Raw genomic sequence first — 20895 nt, 5'->3', positions numbered from 1 at the left:
AGGCACCTAGTACTGTAAATTCTGAACTGGCTTCCTGGGAGCTACTCAATATGTGATTTTGACATTGGCTTCATAGGACACGGGTGGCGTTGTGGGTTAAACCACAGAGCCTAGGGTTTGCCAATCAGAAGGTCGCCGGTTCGAATCCCCAAGACAGGGTGAACTCCTGTTGCTTGGTCCCAGCTCCTGCCAACCTAGCAGTTCGAAAGCACGTCAAAGTGCAAGTAGATAAATAGGTACCGCTCTGGTGGGAAAGTAAACAGCATTTCCGTGTGCCGCTCTGGTTCGCCAGAAGCGGCTTTGTCATGCTGGCCACATGACCCAGGCTCCCCCAGCCAATAATGCGAGATGAGCACCGCAACCCCAGAATGGGTCACGACTGGAACCAATGATCAGGGGTCCTTTTATCTTTACGTTTACCTTCATAGGCAAAAATAACTGAGAACAAATTAACTATAAATGTTCCTCCATTCAAAAATCATTTCCCAAAGTATAATGTTAATCAACACTGTTCATTTTAACAGGCTAATTGAAAACACTGTTTTCTTGGTGAAGTTCATTTGTCACCTGTCATTTCAGAATGTTATATACATAGTGCTGTCACTCTTGTGCTATTCTACTGCATTGCTGGATTTCATTTTAGTTGTTTTAATTAGTGCTGGTACAGTATTTTGAATTTTAATGATATTTTATATGATTTGGTTTATCGTGCTCAGAGAAGAATAGCATATAGTATTTAGTGCAAATCTTCAGGATTTCCCAGAAAATCGTCCCAAGAGAGTTCTTAGTAGATAGAGAATCAACCTCCCCCTACAATCACTATAAAGGTTACAGAGCAAAAGTACATGATCAACAATTTCTATCACTCCACTTCCATCTTGGAGTTTTGTTTAATCATACACTTTGTATATTAACATGAGCCCAAGTTGGGGTTGGTGCTGTCCCTAAACTTGGTAAACTTTGGATAATAGATTCAATATATATTCAATATTTGTGTGTGTGTGTGTGTGTGTGTGTGTGTGTGTGTGTTTATATTTAAATAAATTGGAATATAATGAGATCTTGTTTCCACATGGAAAAAATTGGCTTTTGCTTTTTCCAGATTTCATATGGTTTATTTGAACCCGCCATAAATGATGGAACCAAGTTCCCTTCCTTTTACCGCATGGTTCCCAATGAAGATCTTCAGTATCAGGGAATTATCCAGTTACTTCTGCATTTCAGGTGGAAATGGGTTGGGCTCATCACTCCAGCTAATGAAGCAGGGGAACGTTTCTTACAGACAATCGAGAAAATGATTTTCCAGAATGGAATCTGTTCGGCATTCACAGAAAGACTGAAATTCAATATAAATTATAACAGTAACAAACTAGAAATGCTGGATGACTCATGGTTTTTCTTCCCAACTTTAACAACCAGCAGAGCCAATGCAGTTCTTGTATATGGAGAAAGTAGATTTATTATATGGTTGTCAGTTGCTATAAAGACAATGGAGTTAAGTCAGCTACTATTTCATCGAAAGGCGTCACATGAAGCAAAAGTATGGATTACAGCTACCCAAATTGATTTCATATTATATAGCCTTCAAAAACAAATTAATGTTAATATACGAATGTTCCAAGGTGCTGTATCCTTTGCAATTCACTCCAAAGAGATTCAAAACTTTAAAGACTTTCTTCAGAGTATACATCCACATTGGACAGAGACAGATGGTTTTATCAAAGGTTTCTGGGAAGATGCATTCAGTTGTTCACTTTCAAATGCCACTCTCTCAACAAACATGTGCACTGGAGAGGAGATGCTGGAGAGCCTCCCGGCACCGTTTTTTTGAAATGAGCATGACCGGCCATAGCTATAGTATCTATAATGCTGTTTATGCTTTGGCACATGCCTTAAATAGCAAGCAATTGGCTGGAGCAATCCGCAAAATAAGAGATTCCGGGGGGAAACTCTCTCCTCAGTATGTAGATCCTTGGCAGGTATTGTTCCCTCTTACAAAGCATTCACTGCATTGATACATTATGTGAGTTGGCATTTAATCATCAGTAAAGAAATAAAGGAATAAAACTTAAGAAATTAAAAATAAACCTTAAGAAATTTTATCCTAACATAAATGGGAATTAGATTATATCCTATAATGATACTAAACAGACTTCAGATGACACAGACTTTCATAAGCAAAAGTATACCAACAACTACAGGTAACTGCAGCTTTGCCAACCATCTTCTCCACGCTGCAAACCCCTCCGTTTTCTCCCCATATCCCTCCCCAAATCTCTCTGTCTCTCTTACCAGTCCAGTTACCCAGCGGTGTAAGATTGGAGGCTGGAATCCATGGCCCCAGGCCCTTAATTCTGAGGGAGCACAACCAGGACCCCAACGCCAGGCACTGCCTTTTGCAGAGATCCTCATACCCAAGAGAAAACAGAAGAGCAGCCCATCAGGGAGCTGCCACTACCTGGGCACATCCTGCAAGGCCAAATCCCAAAATCCTCATCTTTCCCTGTCTGCTCACCACTAGGGGTTTCTGGGCCCTGAGGCCTCACTGGTAGGTCCCCACAAGAGGCTAGCAACTGTGTGATCACTGACTCTGGACCCTGCTTTTCTCCTCTTGTGCCTCTAAGTCTGGATTGCAGTCTGTCACAGCCTCTTCCTTCCCCCTTAACCCTCTTTCCTCTTCTGTTTCTGACACCTCCACCTCCCAGTCTGCTCCCTCTTCTCCCACTGAACACTCCTTGTCATGTTACCACCAATCCCCTGGCTCTGAACTGGGGTGTCCCTTTGGGTTTCCCCAACTTCTGTTTCCTACCACTCCACTGTATCCAGCAAGTCCATGATACCATGCTCAAGTCCACTCTATAAACTAAGAAAAGGTCCAATCAGACATTCTCATGTTGCCTTCCGATTTTTTGAATATTGTTTTGTGAACTGAAGTGTTTAACTTTGATTCTCGTTCCACTTAGCTCCACTCATTCCTGCAGAGAATCTCTTTCAACAACAGTGCTGGGGATGAAATTACATTAAATGAATATGGAGAGTTAGCAGCTGGCCTTGATATTACCAACTTGGTCACTTTCCCAAATAATTCCTACGTCAGGGTCAAAGTGGGAAGGTTGGATCCTCAGGCCCCTCTGGGCAAAGAGCTCACCATTAATGAAGATAGAATCAGATGGCACAGGCGCTTCACTAAGGTATGGGAATTAAATGCACAGTCCCTGAAAACCCATAATTCTGTTGGGTTTCTTGAATAATCAAAGTTGCTTTTGATCTGGTCTAATGTCAATACTGTCTGTTTAAGAAAAACAGGTGCTGGTAATTTCTGTTTAATTGCTCACAGGCATGGGCTCTACTCCATGTATATAAGGCTCTGTTGGAAAGCATTTTGTGTGGTAGTATGGTGGGAGGGTTGAAGGGTTGGAATGTGGGTATGTAAAGTTGTTGGGAGAGAGAGCGTTTATCTTTAGTTTAAAATCTCTTCTGAGTCAGTTTGTTTTTCTGTTAAATTCTTCTGTATACTTTAAACGGTATACTGCTAGTCAGGGGTTTCTTGCTAGGTTGGGAAAAATCTTTAAACTCTTGGTGGTGTATTTTAGCCAAGTCAACTTTGTGTATTTTGTTTTTCTATAAACTCTGCGTGAAGCATACTTTGAAGGGCCACTGGGAAACTGGGTGTGGCGGTTACCTCAACCTGCACAGAACCCCCAGACGTTTCACGGTCCGTTGGTACCTGCACCAACCACGTTTTAATTCCGCTGCCACCAACCAGTATATGTCTGGTAATCTCTCCACTCACTCCAGTCAGGGATGGCATTGGAATAAACTATCTTTATTTAGATTTAGTACATATACATGTGGTTTCCAAAAGATTAGTTCTTATTTCCTTTCATAACAGTTCCTATACCGGCCTATACCTTTAGCTTATAATCAATAACAGTTCCAAACTCTCTCTCCCTTCCAGTTACCTCTCTACCTCTGCCTCACCCTCCGACTCTCTCAACCACACCTCCTCAAACCTTTAATCCCTTTAACTCCTTCTATGCTGTCCCTAAATTTGGGTGATCGTCACATACCTTCCCCCTTTAGAAATTTTGATTCAGGAGGGTTACTTTGCCAAGTGACCTCCTGATCAAACTGCTTGGTGCAATTCTAAACATATTAAACATTTATTTGTGTGTTTTTTCTTTCTTTCACTCAATCTTAATAACTATCCAACTTACTTTCACGTGTGCAAACACCAAAAAGCATATACTTATACATAACTTTTGTTACAACTTATGAATTCATATATACACATTTCAGGAGTTTATTTACTGTCCATGTTTTCTTCTCCTTCCGGCCGTCTGGATAAGGTATTGACAAGAAATTTCATGGATCCTTTTCCGTTTCTTAAAGTCCTGTAGCAATTTGTCCCATCTCCTCACCTTACGGCAGTTCTTCCTCGATCTCAGCTGCATCAAAGGTGACTGGTTGATACCTGAAGCCAAGGTTCGGCTCCCAGTGTACTGTGTCACCCACTGGAACATCCACACAATCAAAAGCCTTTTGTCACTGTTGGTCGAAAGATGCTTTCCTCTCGCCATTTCTTCTCAAGGACACTTTCCGCTTTTCTGTTCAGCTTCAGACTGTGCGAAACACTTAGAGAGGTGACTCTCAAGGGTTGACTTTTCATTCAGCTGTTTTGCTGTCTGCAACAGGACGTTAGATGGAGTCTCGCTTTCCCCCAATGTTACATTTGTTCTTGAAAGGTGACTTGCCTTTCTATTTTTATGGTTCAGGCCTCGGTCTTGATTACTAGTGGTCTTCCTGAATTAATACTCTGTTTTCTCAACTGGCACTTGATTAAAACTGCCAATATTTTGTACTTGGTTTACATGGTACAGGTCCTTCTGCCACTGCTTAGTATGATCACCCAGACATGTATTTGAGAGATTTGTTGAGTCAGTTACAGAAGTGGTCCAGTTTTCAGGCACTGAACTTGCCCCATTGAGTTTCCTTGGAACATTGTTAACCTGTGTCCCTCTGGGTTTGTCAGCAATACTGGAGCAGCCCTTGTTCACACGTACTGTTATAATGGTAACAGTCACATGGAATGAGAAAATTGTCCTACCCATTCGGTTCCTTGGCAACTGTGGGACATTAGAAAGTTTTTGTGTGGGTCCTACGAGGTAAGGGCCAATCTCTAACCTGGAAATATTTCCTATTACTAATTTGGCCTTTTTATCTTTCTTCACTGCAACTGGACTCAAACTAGTTTTTCCTTCATTCCCACAGACTTGATAACATGTGTTGCTGTTATCGGCATCATTACCACTTGTGCTCCAAAGACTAGTGGCTTCCCACAATAATTCTAAAACTTGCTCTGATGACTTCTGCTCATTCCCATTATCAAATAAAAACACATTCTTCTTTGGCACTTCTAGTTCCTTTAGATAATCTGAGCTGGTTTGCTTAGCCACTTTAAGTCATGAAGTCCTGTATTAGCAGAAACCTTAGATGACTGATAGCTTATATGGTGCCTATCATTTCTGCTGTTCTCAGTCTGTAATATTGGGACATCAGAATGAATTTGGAAAACAGATTTTAATTTATTGGGTTTTGAATTACAAACATCATTCAGGTCACCCTTTGCCTTTTCTATCTTCACATTTTGCTTTTCCACCTCATTGGATGCTGTAACACTGTAATAAGAATTTAAAACTGAATCATTTGTCAGCAGATCAGCGTCTTCATTTTGATTTTTAATCAAACTAGGTGCTTGGTTTTTAATAAAAGGTACTAGAAAAGTCTCTTTTCCCTTTCTGGATGGTGTATCTAGGACTTTCCTCTTTAACAGGCCTTGGCTCAAACAACCCCGTTCTGGGCTCTCAGGGGTTAAAGTTTTATTTGCCTCTGCCGCCTCAAAATACTGTTTTAATTCTAAATCCACCATTTGTTTCTCTGCTAAGCTTGGGGTTTGTCCATAAGTCAGTGGAAATAAAAAGTGTCTTTTGTCTTCTCAGGCAAACTCCCTCTCAGCTGTTCTCCTTTACTACTTACCTCAGTAACTGTATAAATTGGTTCAGGACTGGGCAACTGTAGCTTGCCTTGTGCTCTGCTGACTGTTAAAGCACTCTGAATATTATCTATAATATCCCAACCGATAATGACTGCAGTGGGAATCTCTTCAGATATCGCTACTTGACACTGTCCTGACCTGTCCTTATATTTAATATTAACCTCCGCCATCGGTAATACCTCAGGATGTTTTGAAATTCCCTTTATCTTTAGGGTTTTCCCAGGAATAATGGCCTCCTCTTTCACGATATCAGGGTGAATTATTGTTATCTGTGACCCTGTATCCTTTAACCCACGGTATCTTTTCCCCTCTACCCAAATGTTTCCCCCAGTTTTTCTTAATAAATGTTCTTATTGCTGGATGGTATAACAATGTAGAACCCTGGCCTCAACTACCTCAGCAGGCTCCGGCCTAGTTGTGTGCCTGTCGGTTTCCCTGGCAGCTGGGTCAGTTGGGCCCTGCTCTACAGCCTGGACACAAAATGTTTTCTACAGAGTGGCGTTACTAAATATCTTTTCTTTTCCTTTTTCTTCCCAGCATTGAGCCTGTGACCTCTCTTTCTGCAAGTCCAGCAAACTAGTTCTTGGTATTCTACATTGTTGTTGTTTAGTCGTTTAGTCGTGTCCGACTCTTCGTGACCCCATGGACCATAGCATGCCAGGCACTCCTGTCTTGCATTGCCTCCCACAGTTTGGTCAAACTCATGTTCGTAGCTTCAAGAACACTGTCCAACCATCTCGTCCTCTGTCGTCCCCTTCTCCTAGTGCCCTCAATGTTTCCCAACAATCTTTTCCAAGGATTCTTCTATTCTCATGAGGTGGCCAAAGTATTGGAGCCTCAGCTTCACGATCTGTCCTTCCAGTGAGCACTCAGGGCTGATTTCCTTAAGAATGGATAGGTTTGATCTTCTTGCAGTCCATGGGACTCTCAAGAGTCTCCTCCAGCACCATAATTCAAAAGCATCAATTCTTCGGCGATCAGCCTTCTTTATGGTCCAGCTCTCGCTTCCATTCTACATTACTGGGTTTATTAATTCTTCCCTCAGCAATCCCTGATGGTAGGGATGCCTTCTCATGTGAGCCTTGTCTGTGGGATAATTTCTCTTAGTGGGGTCTGAGGTAACTTTCCCTTGATTTGGGGCATTTTTATTTTTATTGTGGTCCCAGTTCTTCCACCCATATCTGGGTCCGTCATACACATGGTCTCTAATTTCATTGATTTCAGCCCCCAGCCGGGCAGCTTCTGTGATGGTCTTGGGCTGTCTTTCTTTTATTAAATATTTTAAATGGTCGTTTATGGTTTCATATAACTGTTCCAGAGCTATTACTTCTTTAATTTTTGACACGGAGTCAGCACCCTCCTGCTCTAACCATTTATTAAGAAAATTTGTAATTTTTGCACCTAATTGCGCAAAAGTCTCCTCATGCACTTTTGTTATGTTTCTGAATTTCCTTCTCAATTTTTCTGAGGTGATTCTGAATCTGGTGTAAACTAGCTGCTTGAATGCCTCAAAATCTTTATATTGTTCCTCGGTCATTTGTGAATAGATCTCCACTAAAGGACCACTAATTCTTGCCCTCAGGATCAACATTTTATCTTCCTCCTTAACTTGGAAGTCCTGACACGCCCTTTCAAACGAAATTATAAAGGCTTCTGGGCTATCTTTATCTTTATATTCAGGGAATCATTTTAAATCTATTTTCACTGATGTTTGCCATTAGTGTTGTTACTATTATTCTGATTTTCCATTGCAGTTAATTCCAATCTCCTCATCTCTAATTGAAACTGCATCTCCTTTCCTCTCATTTCTTGTTCAGCTTTCAATTTTTTCTCCTCCATTTCTTTCTCAGCTTTTAATTTCATTTCTATCTCCCTCATTTTATATTCTTGTACTAGTTTCCAACTTTCAAAATCCTCTGAGCTTTTAGGAATCCCTCCCTCTGGTGGGGTTACAATTATGTTTTCTTCCCTTTGCAGATTCCCATTTTCCTCCTCATAACTTTCAATAGAGGTTTCCCTCACAAGGGGCTTAGTCTTTTTGGGTGGCATTTTTGTAGCGATAGTGGTTCAATAAGTTTATCAAAGAAAAGAACTTTTCTCTCCGACTATTCGCTCAGGCAAGGCTCTCCAAAACTATGATCCAAAAGTCACACCTAAAGTTCTTACTCTAACTTCGCCCAGCATACTTCTTCTGACCACAGCCTAAACCCTTCCGCCAGAACAGTTTTGAGATCACTAGTTCTTAAATTCTCCCTCAGACTCACGGCTACCAGGAGCTTCCACAATTATACCCTAGGGTCGGCTAATCCACTTTCCAGATTTACCCTCTCCCCTTTCCAGGTGTATTGCTACTTCCACTCCAGTCACTGGACTTTCAGATCCCACCGCTGTGCCACCACTTTTGTGGCGGTTACCTCAACCTGCACAGAACCCCCAGACGTTTCACGGTCTGTTGGTACCTGCACTAACCACGTTTTAATTCTGCGGCCACCAACCAGTATATGTCTGGTAATCTCTCCACTCACTCCAGTCAGGGATAATGTTGGAACAAACTATGTTTATTTAGATTTAGTACATATGCATGTGGTTTCCAAGAGATTAGTTCTTATTACCTTTCATAACAGTTCCTATACTGGCCTATACCTATAGCTTATAATCAATAACAGTTCCAAACTCTCTCTCCCTTCCAGTTACCTCTCTACCTCTGCCTCACCCTCCGACTCTCTCAACCACACCTCCTCAAACCTCCTGCAACCAGCTGCTTGAATGCCTCAAAATCTTTATATTGTTCCTCGGTCATGTTCCTCGGGTGGGTTTACACAGTCCTCCTAAACCTGCCCACTAGGGTTCTAACTGGCTAATCCCTTTAACTCCTTCTATGCTGTCCCTAAATTTGGGTGATCGTCACACTGGGGTATATGATTTATGTTAGCACTCTTAATACCCAGTTTCCCCCAATATAATTTCACGATAAATTTGTGGTTATCCACAATATGGGATGCAACAAAAGTACTTCATTCATTATTAATTTTGAAATTCACTAGCACGTGAAACCAGTTCAGATGCTAGTGATGAGTTGGAATAGAGGAGTGCTCCCAGACCTCTTGCTTCAAACAGAATGCAACTCCTCCCAGAACAGGTCAGGCATAGGAACCGCCCACCCAAAGCATTTCTCTCTGAGACAGGATGTGGACAGGAAACCACAACCCAAAATTCATTGAATGATTTTGAAGAAGAAGAAGAGGAGGAGGAGGGGGAGGGGTTTGGATTTGATATCCCACTTTATCACTGCCCGAAGGAGTCTCAAAGTGGCTAACATTCTCCTTTCCCTTCTTCCTCCACAACAAACACTCTGTGAGGTGACTGGGGCTGAGATACCTCAAAGAAGTGTTACTAGCCCAAGGTCACCCAGCAGCTGCATGTGGAGGAGCGGAGACGCAAACCCGGTTCCACAGATTACGAGTCTACCGCTCTTAACCACAACACCACACTGGCTCTCCTAGTTCTAGTTTCTTGTACTGACCCTGCAGGTAGGAGAAGAACCACTATAATGGCTTACCTTTAATTCCTTGAGCCACCACAAAAAAACACCACTTGAACTCCTTGAAGCAAATGCCGTTAGGTGGTGACTCCATCAAAATTCAAAGCCAGGGGTGAAATTACACCGAATTCTAAGACAGCTGTAAGGTCCAGGTATGAATATTGAAATTTTGATGTGTTTGTATGATGCTTAGAACAGCAGCTTTTTACCACACTGTATGTGTCAATTGTGTACATATGAATCATTTCACGCTATTAGTCCTCCTATTTACTGTTAAATCACCTGATATTGGATATTTGATAAATTCCCCAAAACAAGATCTCAATATTAAACTCTTCCTATCTCTTTGTATAGGTGCCACCACGTTCTGTATGTAATTCCAACTGCCTTCCTGGTTACGGGAAGAAAAAGAAGGAGGGGGAGAAGTTTTGCTGCTATGATTGTGATCCATGTCCAGAAGGAATGATTTCAAATGAGAAAGGTTGGAGATGACATCTTAAGATAATGCAAAAGCTCTGGGCTCCTGTGAATATTGTTGACATTAAACTGCTGCAGGAGAGAAGGCTTAAATTATTATTATTAATACTACTACTACTACTACTACTATTGAGAGAAGGTTTAAATTAACAGATGTGTTGTTCTCATTGTTCATAGATAGCATCAATATATTTTTATCTTTAAAACATCTTGAAGATTTCTTTTTTAAGTGGAAGCTAATATATTTTATCTCCAAATTCTACAAAATTGGTGTGGGCTAGAAGTGGTGCTTTCTACTCTAAGAATTAGGTTGTTTGACAAGAGGGTGAAAATCTCGTTAAACGTGCCTTTCTGAGCTCCTAAGATTTCAGCTGTAATTTATTTCTTAATCTGCTGTACAGTTAATTTGGTACTAAGAAAAAGCAGGGGGACTATAAGAGCTGATGCCCTCCAAGTAGAAAATTCCAGATTTGATTCATCAGGTTTATTTTTGATGCCTCTAGGTTAAAATCATTTGGGTTTGAAGTTCTTAAACCTTTTTAGGTAGATAAAAAACTATGCTAGATGGATTATTGATGAGGAAATTATTAAGAATACTTTTGGTTGCTTCAAATTGTCATGCATTTTTTCTTTGTTTTCAGACATGGAAACATGTATCAGTTGCCCAGCAGATCAGTATCCAAACAATGACCAGGATCTATGCATTCCTAAGATTCCAAACTTCCTAGCCTTGGATGAAACCCTGGCCATTGTTTCAACTTCCTCTGCACTTTTATTCTCTCTGATCACAATTCTGGTGCTTGGCATCTTCATTAAGCATCGCAATACAGCCATAGTCAAAGCCAACAACCGAAGCCTCACCTATGGTCTCCTTATCTCCCTCCTCTTGTGTTTCCTCTCTTCTTTGTTGTTCATTGGAAAACCTAATAAGGTGACCTGCCGTCTCAGACAAACTGCTTTTGGCATTGTCTTCTCTGTGGCCCTCTCCAGCATATTAGCCAAAACCATATTGGTGGTTTTGGCATTCATGGCTACCAAACCAGGAACCAATATGAGGAAATGGGTAGGAAAAGAACTGGCTTATTCCATTGTCTTTTCCTGCTCCATTGTTCAAGTAGGGATCTGTGTCCTCTGGCTGACAACCTCTTCCCCATTCCCAGATGTGGACATGCACTCAATGACAGAAGAAATCATATTTCTTTGTAATGAAGGGTCAGTCCTCATGTTCTATTGTGTTTTGGGCTACATGGGCTTTTTGGCCACTGTCAGCTTCATGGTGGCCTTCCTAGCCAGGAAGTTGCCTGACACTTTCAACGAAGCCAAGTTCATCACCTTCAGCATGCTGGTCTTCTGCAGCGTTTGGCTCTCCTTCATTCCAACCTACCTGAGCACCAGAGGAAAATACATGGTGGCTGTGGAGATCTTCTCCATCTTTGCCTCTGGTGCTGGGTTATTGGCTTGCATTTTCACACCAAAATGCTACATTATTGTGGTGAGGCCTGACCTGAACAACAGAGAGCAGCTAACACAAAGAAAGCTATAAATGACAGTGGAATTTGTGATTCTGTTGGGTCTGAGAATACATGGACTTGCTGGCTGGAATCACTTTCCGGGTCCCTGCTCTGAATCTTTGTATAGTTTGCTCCTTACCTTTTTTTTATGTCCTGAAGGCAAGGGGTACAAATTTTTCTTCAGGGTCTACTCCCAAAGCCTTTTTCACGAATGAGTACAGGTGTAAAGCAATGGTGGTTTAAGTTCAAACTTTCCTTCTCCGAGATGGGCTCCCTTCCTAGGTTTACGAGACCCATCTGCCCCTCATTTCTCTCTGCAGTACCTGCAGTAGCTACCTTTTTGAGCATTGGACCCACTTTCACTCTCATCCACTCAATCTGTCAGATCCTGTCTTTGCATGAAGAGAAATTTCCTAACTCACCGAGGATTTGAGGCCCATTGGCTGCCCTCACCTGGTTTAGGCAGCCAGTTGAATCTGTTTTTCTGGGGTGTGGATCCTGTTGCATCTTGAGAGCTTCTAGGATCCCACAGGTGATAGCTGAGTGCAGGGTGGGGATCAGAGGTAGACAAACTATCCAGAAGGAGCATGACTTGTTACCCGCTTGAGTTACTCTCCACCCCCTAACACTCTATACACCTCTGATATGTATTACTCTACTTTGAATAAAATAGATTCTTACGGTTATAGCAAAACTGTCAGACAATTAATTAAAATACAGGTTAAAATACAGTTTGTTTATTTTTTAAATAAAAAAAATGCAGCCTTATTTTAAAATAGCCCAAATCAAAACCATAATGGAGGAAAAACATAGGGGCCAGACTGAGTCCAGCCCAAACGGCAGGTGGAACAGCTCCATCTTGCAGGCCCTCTGGAAAGATATCACATCCCGCAGAGAGCGTTCCACCAAGTCGGGGGCAGTACTGAAAAAGCCCTGGCCCTAGTTGAGACCAGTCTAACCACCTTATGGATAGGGATCTCCAAAATGTTGATATTTGTGGACATTAGGGTCCTCCTCAGAACATAGCAGGAGAGGCGCTCCCGTAGGTACGAGGGTCCTAAGCCACATAAAAAGTCTCTTATCAAATATTTCATTTAATCTGCAAAATCATGTTGAAGACAACACAGGATACCAGAAGGAACACACATTGTGAAATAGTTGAGGGCTCTACATTCTTTATCGCTCTCACACCAGGCAGCTGGGGAATAAAAGGAGAACTTTAAAAAAGACATTTTTCCTCTCTCTTTTTCAAATTAGTTTTTAAAAGGAAAAGTAGCAAAAATATGAAACAATATCTGGAGGGAAACACATTGGATATTACTAACCCTAATAGGACAAGACTTTTAGTCTTCTGAATTACACTTCTAACCAGATCGAAAATGTTGTGGCAAAGAATATCTCAAGCATGCCAAATGGCTTCAGAGAATACAGATGTGCTGTTTCTAAAGTCTACTCATGCTATTACCCACAGTCTCCACATCTTGATAAGGCTTGGATGCTCTCCATAATTTCTGCCACAATTCAGTTAGGGTGATGGCACCCATGTCTGATCAGGGTTACATAGGTGGGAGAGTGGAGGATCTCCCAAATTAGGAAGCGGGAAAAGGATGGAGTCAGCTCAACTCTAGATATCCTGCCATAGCAAGGAGTGAATTAGATGACCTTGTAGGTTCATTCCTTACCTATGATTTTGTGCTGTGACAGATATAATTACATTGGCAGATACAGCTTCCGGTCTACCAGCTGCAGGAATAGAATTGTTTGGATTAACTATCTGCAGTCTGGGTTGAGACCATTCCTCCTAGGCTGGGGGGGGGGGGAATGGTGAACACTGCTTTTTTACTGGAAGCAGAAGCACAGGTCAAAGTGATGGAGTGACTTTTGGAAACTGTGGGATAACCGCTTCTCCCAGGGCATGATGGGAACCATTAACAGTTGTAGCAATGAAGGACACAATAGCTAATATGGACGGGAAAACATTATGGGGGAAGCCTATCACGCAGGAAAGAATAAGGAATACATTTAGAATTCCTCACTTGAAATTTTATATAAATCATCTAATATGCCAACACAAATTGAAATCACAAGACTGCATTGAATGTAATGGAAATTATTAACATAGTGGAACACAGAAATAATGAAGAAGAATGAAGCCATCAAATCTAGCATAAAAGGGGCTAGTTTAATTAAATCATATAATTTGACATTTGAATTATTGGCATTCATAATTGCATTAATTAGATAAAATTGGTATTGTTATAATGAGGCTTCTATTGGAACAATATTGGGAAATCTATTAAAAATATATTTTAAAAATAATAATATCATATGTTGGCAAATCCCCAACTGCTGATGCGCCTTAGAATACAAAAACACTGCACAAGTTATTCTCTCCCCTATCATTGTGAAAATTACAATAATCAATCCACCTGATGGAACCTCCTGATGCCACAGTTGAGAAAAAGAATCAACAAGCAAGCCTGAAATGATTATAAGCTCCTCAGTGCTCCATAGAAAACTAGGCTGGGCTCTGTTACTTATCAGTTATCAGTTTCCTTCTTTCATATCAAATCACTGTATCTTATTTGGCATCCAAGGCATTCTGTTGTGACAGTGTTCAAGTTACCAATAAGGTGGATACGTGTCCCTTAAAGTGCGAAATTGACAGAGTCAGCTGCCACCCAATTTGTCTTGTTCAGATCAAGTGGAGGAGAGTAGGAATGCTCTAGAGAGAACCAGGGGAGTCCATGCAGACAAGGGAATTTGCCATCAGGATGTTGCTCCTGCTGCTCCCCAATCTGGTGTCCCAAGTACAAAGTGTTAAATGCACAACTAATAATCCTGTCCATGTTCCACACGAGTGGTATGAGCCAGGTGACCTGGTCATTGGTGCAATGGCATCTCATATGTATTATATAGTCCCCAAGGTTTCCTTCAAGAAAAACCCTTCCCGGGACTCCATTGATACTCCACTGTAAGTAACCAGTAATTAATATTATTTTAATTATTCCTAATATGCTATATCAGACTGAAAATAACTTTGATTGATTTGAAGGGGGGATAGGTTTAGAACTTTATTTTTAAACTATGTGGAGAGATTTTTTTAGAAATCTCTGTGCATATAGGCTATGTGCATAATTTCAATGGACAATAAGCTTTTTTGAGTCTAATTGTGTAAAGAGAAATAGAAAAGAGAGTAGGTGAAACAGAAAAGTGACAGCATAAAGAATAGGAAAAGCATATAGCCAAGTATTATGTTACTGAACTTTTTTGATGATACCCAAATTTTCAAGGTGGCGAAAACAAACATGAGTTGCTGAAAAAAACAAGCAGGCAGGTGAATCTCTCATATCTAGATTCTGTGCGCTGTTTAATTTTCCCATCAAATAAAATCTCACTTCATTTGCAGGGTGGTGACAAAGTTCTACCAGCACATCCTTGCTTTGGTGTTTGCTGTTGATGAGATCAACGAGAATCCCAGGATGTTGCCCAATGTCTCTCTCGGGTTCCACATCTATGACAGCTATTATGATTCCAAGATGACCTACCGAAACACTCTGGACCTGATCTTTAAATCACATCACTTTGTTCCCAACTACAGGTGTGGCATCCACAAAAACGTAATAGGAGTCATTGGGGGACTTAGCTCTGATACTTCCTGGTGCATGGCAAATGTTTTAGGTCTTTTCAAGATTCCACAGGTAGGATATGGCCTTTGAAAAACAGAGATTTCATGCTTTGCTTGCATTAGGAATCTACTGATTCATAGATATGGAGTAGGAAAATGGACAATGTAAACGGGGCATAATATACATATAAAACAATGTGTGTGTAAGAAGGGCAATTTGTGTTTAATATAGTTAATAGAAGATTTCAAGTTTGTAAAGGAGGCACCTTGACTGGTTCATATATATCAGTCCTGAAACTCTGCACTGGCTTCCTGTGAGCTACTCAATATGTGATTTTGACTTTGGCTTCATAGGACGTGGGTGGCAATGTGTGGGTTAAACCACAGAGGCTAGGGCTTGTCAATCAGAAGGTCGGCGGTTCAAATCCCCACAATGGGGTGAACTCCTGTTGCTCGGTCCCAGCTCCTGCCAACCTAGCAGTTCGAAAGCACATCCAACTGCAAGTAGATAAATAGGTACCGCTCTGGCGGGGAGTAAACAGCATTTCCGTGTGCCGCTCTGGTTCGCCAGAAGCGACTTTGTCATGCTGGCCACATGATCTGGAACCTGTATGCCGGCTCCCTCAGCCAATAATGCGAGATGAGCGCCGCAACCCCAGAGTGGGTCCCGATTGGACCCAATGGTCAGGGGTCCTTTCATCTTTACGTTTACCTTCATAGGCAAAAATAACTGAGAACACATTAACTATAAATGTTCTTCCACTTAAAAATCAAGATAGTCCTTTCCCAAAGTATGATGTTAATCAACATCTGAAGAAGTGTGCATGCACACAAAAGCTCATACCAAAATAAAAACTTAGTTGGTCTTTAAGGTGCTACTGAAGGAATTTTTTTATTTTACTTCGACCCAGACCAATACGGCTACCTTCCTGTTAATCAACATTGTTCATTTTAAGAGGCTGATTGAAAACACTGTTTTCTTGCTATTGTTCATTTGTCATCTGTCAATTCAGTGTTATATACATAGTGCTGTCACTCTTGTGCTATTCTGCTGCATTGCTGGAAATCATTTTAGTTGTTTTAATTAATGCTGGTACAGTATTTTGCATTTTAATGATATTTTATATGATTTGGTTGATTGTGCTCAGAGAAGAATAGCATGTACAATCTAATGGAGATCTTCAGGATTTCCCAGGAAATCTTTCCAAGAGAGTTCTTAGTAGATAGAGAATCAACCTCCCCCTACAATCACTATAAAGGTTACAGACCAAAAGTACATGATCAACAATTTCTATTACTCCACTTCCATCTTGGAGTTTTGTTTAATCATCCACTTTGTATATTAACATGAGCCATGATAAATGCTCCCCTATTCCTGGATACAATCAATATGTACAGGAATGAAGCTGTGATGATGCTATAATAATAACAAAACAAATCAGTTTATTTCAGCTTTAAGGTCATATAAATAATAACAATAAATATCTACAGGAAACATTGAGGAAGATTTTCTGTGTTTTACTATATAAGTTGGGGTTGGTGCTGCCCCTAAAATTGGTAAACTTAGGATATAGGTAAAGATAAAGGCAAAGGGGCCCCTGACCATCAGGTCCAGTCGTGTCCGACTCTGAGGTTGCGGCACTCATCTCGCTCTATAGGCCAAGGAAGCCGGCGTTTGTCCGCAGACAGCTTCTGGGTCATTTGGCCAGCATGACAAAGCTGCTTCTGGCGAATCAGAGCAGTGCACGGAAACGCCGTTTACCTTCCCACCGGAGCGGTCCCTATTTATCTACTTGCTTTTTGATGTGCTTCGAACTGCTAGGTGGGCAGGAGCTGGTACTAAGCAATGGGAGCTCACCCCGTTGCAGGGATTCGAACCGCCGACCTTCTGATCAGCAAGCCCTAGACTCTGTGGTTTAACCCACAGCGCCACCTGCTTCCCAAATTCTATATATATTCAATATATTTGTGGGGTGTGTGTGTGTTTATATCTAAATAAATTGGAATATCTTGAGTTCTTGTTTCTACTTTGAAACCTTTGGCTTTTGATTTTCCAGATTTCATATGGTTTATTTGAACCCGCCATAAATGATGGAACCAAGTTCCCTTCCTTTTACCGCATGGTCCCCAATGAAGACCTTCAGTATCGCGGAATTATCCTGTTACTTCTGCATTTCGGATGGAAATGGGTTGGGCTCATCACTCCAGCTAACGAAGCGGGGGAACGTTTCTTACAGACAATTGAAAAAATGTTTTTCCGGAATGGAATCTGTTCGGCATTCACAGAAAGAGTGGAATTCAATATAAATTATAACAGTAACAAACTAGAAATGATAGACAAAAGGGTATTGTTTTCAACTTTAGCAAGCTACAAAGCCAATGCAGTTCTTGTATATGGAGAAAGTAGATTTATTATATGGTTGTCAAATGCTTTAAGTTTAATGGCGGTAACTCAGCTACTATTTCCTCAAGAGAAGTCACTTGAAGGAAAAGTATGGATTACAACTGCCCAAATTAATTTCATATTATATAGCCTTCAAAAAATTATTGATATTAATATACGAATGTTCCATGGTGCTATATCCTTTGCAATTCACTTCAGGGAGATTCACAACTTTAAAGACTTTATTCAGAGTATAAGTCCTCATTGGGAAGAGACAGATGGTTTTATCAAAGATTTTTGGGAAGATGCATTCATCTGTTCACTTTCAAATTCCACTCGCTCAAAAAAGAAGTGCACTGGAGAGGAGATGCTGGAGAGCCTTCCTGCACCATTTTTTGAAATGAGCATGACCAGCCACAGCTACAGTATCTATAATGCTGTCTATGCTTTGGCACATGCCTTAAATAGCAAGCAATTGGCTGGAACAATCAGCAAAAGAAGAGAGGCTATGGGAAAACTCTCTCCTCAATTTGTAGAACCTTGGCAGGTATATTTTCCACTTAAGGCTTTGTATTTACTGCATTGATACATTATGTGAGTAGCCATTTAATCATCAATAAAGCAATAAAACTTAAGAAATTTAAAATAAACCTTAAGTAAATTTAAAAGCTGAGAAATATAATATTTCCTATAATTATACTAAACTGACTTTAGATGGAATAGACTTTCACAAGCAAAGGTCTACCAACAACTAAACATATGTGAATCTGTGACAACCACCTGCTCCACACTGCAAACCCCTCTGTTTTCTCTCCAAATTCCTCCACAATTGTCTCTTTCTCCTTATCCTGTCCAATCTCCCAGTGGTGGAAGGTTGGGGGCCAGGAATGCATGGCCCCGGGCACATAATTCTGAGGGATCACAACCAGGACCCCAAACCCCAGGCACTGGCTTCTGTGGGGATCCTCATCCTGTCCAAGAGAAAACAGAAGAGCAGTCAATCAGGGAGCTGCTGCTGCTTGGGCACATCCTGGAAGGCCCTTCCCCAAATCCTCATATTTCCCTGTCTGCCCACCACAAGGGGTTTCTGGGCCCTTAAGCCAAACCTGGCCTTACCACTTGTCCCCAGAAGATGTTAGCAAAATGTTTGATCAATGTCTCTAGACCAGGGTTCTCCAAACTAAGGCCTGGGGGTCGGATGCAGCCCAAACGCCTTCTCAGTCCAGCTCGCGGATGGTCCGGAAATCAGCATGTTCTTCAATGAGTAGAATGTATCCTCTGCATCTCTGGGTTATTTGTGGGGCCTGCCTGGTATTTTTACATTAGTAGAATGTGTCCTTTTATTTAAAATGCATCTCTGGGTTATTTGTGGGGCATAAGAATTCGTTCAAATTTTTTTTCAAAATATAGTCCAGCTCCCCACAAGGTCTGAGGGACAGTGGACCGGCCCCCTGCTAAAAAAGTTTGCTGACCCCTGCTCTAGACCCTCTTTCTCTCTATCCTACTCTTCTACCTCTGAGCCTAGATTGCTGTCTGCCTCTTCCTGCTCCCTTAACCCTGTTGCCTCTTCAGTTTCTGACACCTCCTCCTCCCAGTCAGCTCCCTCTTCTCCCACTGAACACTCCTTGTCATCCCGCCACCAATCCCCTGGCTCTGAGCCTCCATTCCTAGGGGTGTCCCTTTGGGTTTCCCCAGCTTCTGCTTCCTACCACTCCTCTGCATCCAACATCCAACCTTGCACAAATGCACTCTGTAAACTAAGGAAAGGTCCAGTAAGACGTTCTCATGTTGCCTTCCAAAGTTTTGAAAGCATGAGCTCCCATCTCTTCTCTTACATGACTTCTCAAATTCCTTCCCTTTCTTGGGTCTTGACATAGGCTGATTCCAAGCAAGCAGGTCTATAGGCTTAACTCTCCTCAACATTTCTTTATGAAAGTCTCTTGGCTGTTCAATTGAGACTGATTCATGGTTTCCTACTCTTCTTGTATGTGCAACTGAAATATAGATGCTCTCCATTGTGAACTGAAGTGTTTAACTCCTAGAGGAAAAGGAATTGATTCCATCTAGGGATGCGATCCAACAATCTTAATCAGACTATAGACTTTTTGATTCTCTTTCCACTTAGCTCCACTCATTCCTGCAGAGAATCTCATTCAACAACAGTGCTGAGGATGAAATTACATTAAATGAAAATGGAGAGTTAGCAGCTGGCTTTGATATTACCAACTTGGTCACTTTCCCAAATAGATCATACATCAGAGTCAAAGTGGGAAGGCTGGATCCTCAGGCCCCTCCTGGCAAAGAGCTCACCATTAATGAAGATGGAATCAAATGGCACAGAGTCTTCACTCAGGTATGGGAAGTAAATGCATAGTCCCTGAAATGCCATAATTTGTGGTTATCCACAATATGGGATGTAACAAAAGAACTTAAGACATTATTAACTTTGATATTCCTACTGAAAATATTTTCTTAAAATAAGAAGATTTCAATCTACATGAATACTACTTTAATTTTTCCTCTATGTTTCCACCATCATCTTCTAAGGCCCTGCGTGTTTGACTGCATACATGATAATATATTGCATGTGAGACTGAAATTCGCCGTATTTTTATTTTACACCTATAAACCATCTAGGAGAAAACATTGTCCTATAAGAAGTACTGTAAGATCTATCAGTACATTTTTTTAAAATCAGCCACAATACCAAAAAAATCAACAGGCACAGAAGACATCTCACACTAAGAAGGAAGAACAACTCATCAGAGACTCCAGCATTGGCCAACATTCCTGTTTGTGGAATCCCTGAGGCAAATCTTCAGTTAGTTGCATTAGATTGAAGACTAAGTTTGGGCTGAGAAGGAACATTAAAATCTGCCTGAGTTTGTGTGATGCTAATTTCAGGGTGCATACATCTAGGAGCAGTTGTAGCTGGTGAACAGGTTTAAGGTGGAAGTCACCCCTCCTAGCCACAGAAGCCACTTAAGACTCTAGTGGTGAGTAGTCCCAGACGTAAGAACTCCTGGCCTCAGAGGGAGTGCAACCTCTCCCACAACAGGTCAGGAGTAGGAACCACATTCCCAAAGCGTTTCCCTCTTAGCAGGATTCAGCCCCCATCCAATCCATCACTCTGTCCAGACACCTGTCCAATACCTTCACCACCTCTTTCTCCAATGGAATGGGGGAATAGAGCCGCAGATCATCAGCAGACAGATGACACTGTGTTCTGGATCCTAGGATATGATTCCGGAGAGTTTCATACAGATGATGAATGGCAACAAAGGACAGAATGGGTCCTAA

At 41.4% G+C, this 20895-nt stretch overlaps 2 protein-coding genes and 1 pseudogene across 2 annotated transcripts; 2 read left to right on the top strand and 1 right to left on the bottom strand.

Moving 5' to 3' along the window:
• Nucleotides 1-4307: 4307 nt before the first annotated feature.
• Nucleotides 4308-5929, bottom strand: LOC148684073 (uncharacterized; annotated as a pseudogene).
• Nucleotides 5930-10716: 4787 nt separating this feature from the next.
• LOC118095597 (vomeronasal type-2 receptor 26-like) lies at nt 10717-11616 on the top strand. The gene has a single exon (XM_060281340.2). The coding sequence runs from the start codon at nt 10717-10719 to the stop codon at nt 11614-11616; it is 900 nt and encodes a 299-aa protein (XP_060137323.2).
• A 2862-nt stretch (nt 11617-14478) lies between these two features.
• On the top strand, nt 14479-20895 carry LOC118095596 (vomeronasal type-2 receptor 26-like). Its single transcript, XM_088654820.1, has 5 exons — nt 14479-14558; nt 14994-15285; nt 17270-18142; nt 19721-19948; nt 20833-20895. The coding sequence occupies exons 1-5, from the start codon at nt 14479-14481 to the stop codon at nt 20893-20895; spliced, it is 1536 nt and encodes a 511-aa protein (XP_088510946.1).

Source organism: Zootoca vivipara, chromosome 12, assembly GCF_965207765.1.
Source record: "Zootoca vivipara chromosome 12, rZooViv2.hap1.1, whole genome shotgun sequence".
In the NCBI taxonomy this organism is placed as follows: Eukaryota; Metazoa; Chordata; class Lepidosauria; order Squamata; family Lacertidae; genus Zootoca; species Zootoca vivipara.
Note: the sequence above shows the minus strand (reverse complement) of the source record. Positions and strands in the feature narration are given on the sequence as shown.